Below are 7651 nucleotides of genomic sequence, written 5' to 3' on the forward strand. Positions count from 1 at the left end.
CCACAGCAAACATATCTTTTCAAGGTATAGCCTTGAACACGATGTGGGAAAGCCAAAGAGGGTAAGCTTTAAGGACAGTCGCCTTTCAGGTAACTGAGTGCTAAGGCGACTGCCTAGTCAGCAAGAAACATCGGGCATTCAACACAAGTTGAGTCTGGAAACCAATTATTTCTCAATCCTAATGTATTCTGGAATGGCCCATTTATTCACGTCATTGTGACCTAGGAGTTCATGAATGGAACTCACACAACTGTAGGCCTCGGCACATAGAACAGCTGTCTGCTTTAGGAAATGCAACATTTTGTATTGAGAAGCTAAAAAAAAAAAATTAGAGGTAGCCCTTACTAAATATAGCTATGCAGAAGTTCATTTTTTCACCCATTCTTTTGCTTACAGTGCATGGTCTCAAGAGGCGGGGCTTCAGTAATCTTTGCCAGGAAATTTGCAAATGAAAAGGCCCCACTGAGCAGTATATTAGGGGGACACAGGATGGGAGGTCTACACTTTAGGGGCTTGCTCTTGCAGTACCAAAGCCACAAGGCAGCCTCTCAGAAGACAGGGCTCCATCATGCCTGGCTCAGCACTGCTATGTTGCCTAATCTTGCTGGCTGGAGTGGGGACCAGCAGAAGCGAGTATAACTGCACCCACTTCGCAGTCAGCCAGACCCACATGCTCCGAGAGCTGCGCCATGCCTTCAGCCAGGTGAAGACTTTCTTTGTGAGTATGACTCCTTGCCAATGCTTTCTTCCTGGGATTGCCTGAAATAGGCACTCTCATGGAACTGTGAGAATAGCTCTCCTCCTCCTGCTCCTCTTCCTCTTCCGGCTCCCACCACGCACTCTTCCTCTCACTCCAGCATCTATCCCCCTTAAATTTAAATCAAGAGAGTCCTAGGCCAAGCCATGGTTTGTGCGTTAAACCAAAACCAGGCACACAGGAAAAGCTAACTAGAAGGTGACTGCATTATCTCTCTGGTGCCCAAGAATTTTCTTTTACGTTTCCAATGAAACTGCATATTTTGCTGTCAAGGACAAAAGTCCATGGTATAGGAGGCATATGCTGTCCCTGCTTAGTCTCTGGATTTGGAGGACGGAGGTTTGGGGGACCAGGCATGGATTGCTTGCATTCCAGAACACCAAGAACAGGTGTGGGAGGAGGTCCAGAGAAGGCAGAGCCATGCAAAGCAAAGGCTTTCTGTAAGGGACTCCCGAAAACGAAGGTGCACACAGGTGCCCTTGAAACCTGATGTGACTCATTTCAAGGAAGACTAGGCCTGGGTCAAACTTCTCCCAGTCTGCTAAAGTCAGTCAGAAGGCTTTCTTTCTTTCTTTCTTTCTCTCTTTCTTTCTTTCTTTCTTTTTAAACTCGATCCTAAGAGGAAGGACTTTGATTTAACTAGCCCCATCAAACCCTGTCCTTAAAGCTCCCCTTTTAATAGTGGCCAGGGCTACATTGATTACAAATTCAAAGCTCTACAAATGGAAAGGTCATCAGAAGACAGGTCAGGCATCGCTCCCCCCGCCCCTTGCATTCATGCTCCTTTTGTTCTTCCAGCAAAAAAAAGACCAGCTGGACAACATCCTATTAACCGATGCCTTGATGCAGGACTTTAAGGTAAGAGGCAAGTGGGTGCTGGGAGCCACAGAGTAGTTAGGGAAGGGAGGTGCTGCCTGTGACAGGAGGAGCTGCCTCTGATGCCTTGGCTTTCAAAAGGAGAAGTGGGAAGGCCTTAACTCAGCATGTTGCCAGCACTCAAGGGTTATGAAGGGCTCATTCTGCAGTAAAGGAAGAGAGTATAACTGAGGAGAGCGGAGGGAGGGGGGGGGGGAAGTGGCCACTAATCTCTAGGGACAAGAGTGTCCATCAGAATTTAGTTGCAACAGGTCATCACCCCCGCAACCTTTGATCCCTGCCTCTAGGGTTACTTGGGTTGCCAAGCCTTATCAGAAATGATCAAGTTTTACCTGATAGAAGTGATGCCCCAGGCCGAGAACCATGGCCCAGAAATCAAGGAGCATTTGAACTCCCTGGGAGAGAAGCTGAAGACCCTCAGGATACGACTGCAGCGATGTGTGAGTTCTTTCCCTAGGAGCCACCCACCACATGCCGTCCCCTATAGCCCAGCCCAGCCAAGCCGCATGCATCCACAGACACACACAGACTAGACTGGGGGACTAGGTAAATCTAGAGAGGCGGCGCCTGGAGCCGGATCTCTCTTACTCACTCAGCTCACTCGGCTGTTTTCTGAGCGAGAGTGGGGGTGGCTTTGAGGCACTTACACGTGAAGATTTGCGCATAGCCTTCCTGTTATTTGTGAGTCATTGTGGCTTATTAGCTAGTCCTCTCTCTTCGTGGGAAGGCCCAGGCTTCACTCAAGACTCCCTCATCATTTGAGCCCTCTGTCCTGGGCTGCCAGCTGAGGCTCCCAAGCAGAGGAAAACATTCGCCTCTTCGTCTCATCTTCTGCAAAGCGAAATCCAGCGGCACACAGCTGGGTTAACAGGGCTCTCCCTGGAGATTCAGAAGGGCCAGAAGACTACTGTCCCTAAGGCAGTATCTATGAATAATATGCCAGAGCATCTAGGGCTCTGTCTGAAGTGACGCCTTTGCCGCTAGTGGCTTGCTTTCTGCTCTCACTGATACTGGGAAATCAATCAGACGGTGTCTATATGTCCAACAAGTTCTAGACGACCGATTTGGCCCCAGTACCTGAGACTTTGTTTCCACTCTGACATCTAGAAATAGTTCGTGGTGGTTGAGATTGGAGACAGACAAGAAGAGACATTAAAACCACAATAGATAAAAATAAAATAAAACACAGTCGATGCCTTGGGGTTCTGAGAGACAAAGCCCAAGACCTGAGCTCCCAGTCATGCTTTGCAAACAACTTTGTGATTCCAAAGACATGTGTTGCATCTTTCTGGGCTGATCTAACCTGGCCAAGCAGGGCTCAGTTCTCCCTGGGAGCTAAGAGGTGGGCATTGAAAACTCAATCTGGCCCCTTCTCTGTGTCACGAAGCTGGTTTCCCGCCCATTGTTGTTGGGCACAGGGCTCAAGCTAGACTTATCAACACTCTCTTCTTTTTCCTCAGCATCGATTTTTCCCCTGTGAAAATAAGAGCAAGGCTGTGGAACAAGTGAAGAGTGACTTTAATAAGGTAAGCTGGGGTGGTGGCAAAGAGGGCGTGCATAACGTGACTGATGGGCCGGAGCAGGGAGGGACCTGTTCCGCACCTGGAGTGTGGGAACCTGGCCAACGGTGTGATGTCTTCCGCCAGTTAGGAGCCACCACCTCAGTCACATTTGTTTTCTGCAAGGCGTCTCTGGCAGTTTCTAAATGACTGCTCCACTTTTGCAGGCTTTTGGCTTAGACTGACCAGACAACCTATGAGCACAGAGCACTGGGTGCTGGGGAGAGTGTCAAAGGAAACAGAAAGTACAGCAAGTACCTTGTTGGGAAACAAGCCAAAGCCACAAGTGCAGAAAGCAGACATGAATTAATGCACACAGGCACATCTTGGGGCTCAGCCTGGATGCCCCAAATATCAGAATGAGCAGGAAACAGAATTCTTACTTGTCCCAGTACACTTTTCACCTGGCATACAAAATGAGGTTTCACGGGTCCAACTGCCTGTGAACCTATTAAACCCTAGTTCCCAGAAGCCATGTGACCCACATCATCTTCATGGGCTAGGCAGAGACATCTGGCAGGGCTCCAACCTCAGTGGGCGTGACTTCCATGACAGGGGGCCAGAACAGCAGGGCGGGGACTGCCTAAATCCTCAAAACATAAAAACATTTCTACCTCTATTACCATCCTACCTTCAAACTGCTTTCTCTAACGTCTTTGCATAATATTCTGCGTAAGCGTTCTGTGAGAGCACCGGCCTCTAAAAACGAAGTTGAAAAGGTGCTGCTCCGACGACTGTGCTTTGAGAACTGAATACTCTCTTTGTTAAGTCCAGGCTGTGCTTAAAGTTGGGAGAAGGTGCAGATGAAGGCCAAAGCCCCCTCCCATGGCATCTGGGCAAATCCCTGGGTCCCCAAAGTCACATCCTTCAGCTCTCAACACAAGAAAGCAGAGAGCCTTCTACACTCACGGTCCTTCCCAGCCAAGCCCCGGGGTCCCCTCAGCCCTCCAACAGGGCCTAACCAAGTGCTTCTCTCCCTACACAGCTCCAAGAGAAAGGTGTTTACAAGGCCATGAGTGAATTTGACATCTTCATCAACTGCATAGAAGCATACTTGACAATCAAGATGAAAAACTGAAACACCCATAGTATTGTGTTGAGTCTACTAGACTCCAGAGCATAAGCAGAGCTCTGTAAGATCCGATCCGGGGATCTTTGCTAACAGACGCAACTCCTTGGAAAAACCTTGTTGGACCTCTCTCTGAAATATTTATTACCTCTGATACCTCAGTTCCATTCTATTTATTCACTGAGCTTCTCTGTGAACTATTTAGAAAGAAGCCCAATATTATAATTTTACAATATTTATTATTCTTACCTATGTTTAAGCTGTTTCCATAGGAGACACTTTATAGTATTTGAGTGTTCTAAGGGAAAACGTGTGATATGATGGGGGGAATCTTCCTTGGGAAGCCAACTGATTCTAAGGTTGGCCACACTTGATAGCTGCAGAGCTATTTCCTATGATGTCCCTTTAATTTCACTCATCCCTGAGTTCAGAGCTCTTGGAAGGGTTATGGAGACTCTTATGGGTCTTAGGGAGAGAAACTGGGGAGGCCCTTTGATGATTATTCTTGCAATGGCTCAGAGGGATTTCCCTGACCTCATTCTCCAACCATTTCATTCGTGAAAGCTGTGGCCAATTTCTTATTTATAACCATCTCAAATCAGTTCTAATAGAACTCATTTTTAACTAGAAGTAATTCAATTCCTTTGGGAATGGTGTATCGTTTGTCTGTTTTTGTAGCAGATTCTAATTTTGAATAAATGGATCTTATTTAAATCAAGTTGTAATGTCTAATGAGTCTTGTTTGATTTTTTTTTTTTTTTTTTTAAATTCAGGCTGGATGTGGTAGTGCATGCTTTTAATCCCAGCACTCAGGAGGCCAGAGGCAGGCAGATTGCTGTAAATTTGAGGCCAGCCTAGACTACAAAGCTAGTCCAGGATAACCAGGGGTACACAGAGAAAGCCTGTCTTGTAACTCCTACCCAAAAAGAGAAGCCTAATATGTCTACTCCTTCAAGCTCCAGAGGTTCCAGGGTGCACTTAGATCGGGGGGTGGGGGGGTTGGTGCTCCAGGGATTAACAAAAAGTCATCGTTATCACTAGCTCCTGGAACTGGGAGATAGTCCCACACCACAAGTCTGATTATTACTAGCAATCAGACATAATTCAAAACCCTTGCCATGCCCCGTCTCCTGCAGTAATGGTGACCTAACCCTGCCACATGCTAAGCAAATCTGCTGCTCAACTCTCCCTAGCCCTTGACACCCTGAGACAAGGTCTCCCTAGAATTCAGGGTGGCCTTGAACTCAGCTCTCCCTGCCTCAGCTCTCCAAGTACTTCTTCAGGCTGAGGTCAGAGGCAACAGGGTTGATCCAAAAGAGTGGAGTACAGGCAAATTGGTCTACTCAATAGGTTCACAAAGGACCCAACCAGTTGCTCTTCCTGTCCCCTCTCTGAGCCACCAGACAGATGTTAGACTGACTTTTGGCTGGGGTGGAGGGGGTTGGGGATTGGGAGCAGAGCGGTTGGGGAAGCCCTACTAAATGTCTCATAACTTCAAGAACAAGGGGAAATAATGAGCTGAGTAACCCTGACAACACACACACACACACACACACACACACACACACACGTGCTGGCCAGGCAGCCCTGGGGACAAGGCGAGTGGGAGCTGACAGGCTGTGGTCATTTTTTCAGTAAGACCTGACTCACTTCGGTTAAAGCAACCATCGGAAGGAAGTGGGAAGCATCAAAGCTGAAATTCTGAGATGAAAGGTTGGGGTTAAGAATGGGAGCTAGAGGCAAAGAGAATGGCTGTGTGGTTAGAAGTGCTTTCCAGGCAAGGGTGAGACAGGAGTTCATATCCTTAGAACCCAAGAAGATGCTGGTGGGCATGGTAGCCTGGGAAGGCACAGACAGGGATCTGCAGAGCAGGGTGGCTCCTTGGGAAGTTTCAAACCTGGGACAAGCAGCTGGGGTGCCTATTTAATATATCAAAGGAGAACTGTCCTCCAGGTTCTCCCAGCACCCCTCAGTCTCTACCTGTTACCCTGTCTTCCACCCTGAACATTCCAGTCCAGCAGCTGGGCTGCCCTTCCCACAGAGGCTGTTCCCTATATAATCCAGACATTTTGGTTACCTGGCCCTTCCTATGCCTTTGGCCTCCGAGCTGCTGTACTTGGCTCCCCTCACTCCTTTCCCCAGCCCTGCCAACCACACGGTTCAGAATCATGTTCACTCTGACCTCTTTCAAATGAGTCTGCCTCTGCCTGTGTCTCCAGTTTATCCATAATAAACTTTCTCCTCCACAACACCTAGAAGCAGCCATGTCCTTTCCTCTCCTTTTTATTCCTGTTTTTTCCGTTCACTAGCAAGACTGGCCATTTTGTTGGAGAGCTCTGGGTCCAAGACTGCCCCAGTGAAAAGCTAGAAGATGAGGTGAGGATGATCCCTCACACTGATGTCAGGCCCCCCCACTTGCACAGCCCACCATGTCCATGTTGCAGCCACACATGTGTATGCCCACACACATACAGAGAATGTGTGCACACGCCCACATGTAAAGGAGAAAGGAAGAGGAATGGGAGCTAACAGAAAAGGAAGAGGAGGCGGTTTGGCTGATGGTCTCTCCCTGAGGCAGAGAAGTTCTGAGCCCCTAGGCAGGAAGAGTCCCCCCATCAGGGCTCAATAGCAGTCACCACACACTAAAACTAGGAGGCAGATTCTCACTCAGGACACTGGGCGTTTGAAACAACTAGAAACACATCTGGAAAAGCAGCGTAATTGAGCTCAACAGTAGCTACAGTTTTCCTGGCACTTCTATGGGTGTGCCAGCACCACACTCCTAAATTCATCAGGCACAATATGTGCTTTTAGTCTCAGTACTTCCTATAGCCTCTAACGTGGGAGCAATTTCACTGTTCAGTCCGCTGCACTGTGGTTCAGTAATTCACCATTCTGTAGTGTTGGGAGTTCAAGATTTTTTTAATTGCTTTATTAACCCAACACTCTCATCCATGCATTGATCATAAATTAACCTCAAGAAATACTTAAACTGTATCTCTACTTGAACCTGTATATGTAATATTTACATATTTATTTACATATTTACATATCCATAACAGTGTGGAAATTTTTAAAGCCATTTGCTGGCTACTTCGTTATTGCATTTCATATATATATTAATTCGTTTATTACCATGTAACACTATGAGGTGCTATTAAATTAATATCTCAATTTTTTTTGAGACAGAGTCTCATTGTATATCCTTGACTAGCTTATAACTCACTATTGTAGACCTGGTAGCCTCAAACTCACAGTGATCCACCTGCCTCTGCCTCTGCCTCTGCCTCCCAAGTGACTGAGATTAAAGATAACATCTCAATGTCTTACACATGAAAATGAGATTCAGTTAAAGAGTCTACCTCAGGTCATCCAACTACTAATGGTATA

General features: G+C 47.2%; 1 protein-coding gene across 1 annotated transcript; it reads left to right on the forward strand.

Moving 5' to 3' along the window:
* The first annotated feature begins 394 nt into the window (after positions 1 to 394).
* On the forward strand, positions 395 to 4959 carry Il10 (interleukin 10). The gene is made up of 5 exons (XM_051148231.1): positions 395 to 718; positions 1556 to 1615; positions 1921 to 2073; positions 3094 to 3159; positions 4178 to 4959. Exons 1-5 carry the CDS (start codon positions 569 to 571, stop codon positions 4268 to 4270), a joined length of 522 nt encoding a protein of 173 aa, XP_051004188.1. The 5' UTR covers positions 395 to 568; the 3' UTR covers positions 4271 to 4959.
* The last annotated feature ends 2692 nt before the right edge of the window (positions 4960 to 7651 follow it).

Source organism: Acomys russatus, chromosome 6, assembly GCF_903995435.1.
Source record: "Acomys russatus chromosome 6, mAcoRus1.1, whole genome shotgun sequence".
Lineage (NCBI taxonomy): Eukaryota > Metazoa > Chordata > Mammalia > Rodentia > Muridae > Acomys > Acomys russatus.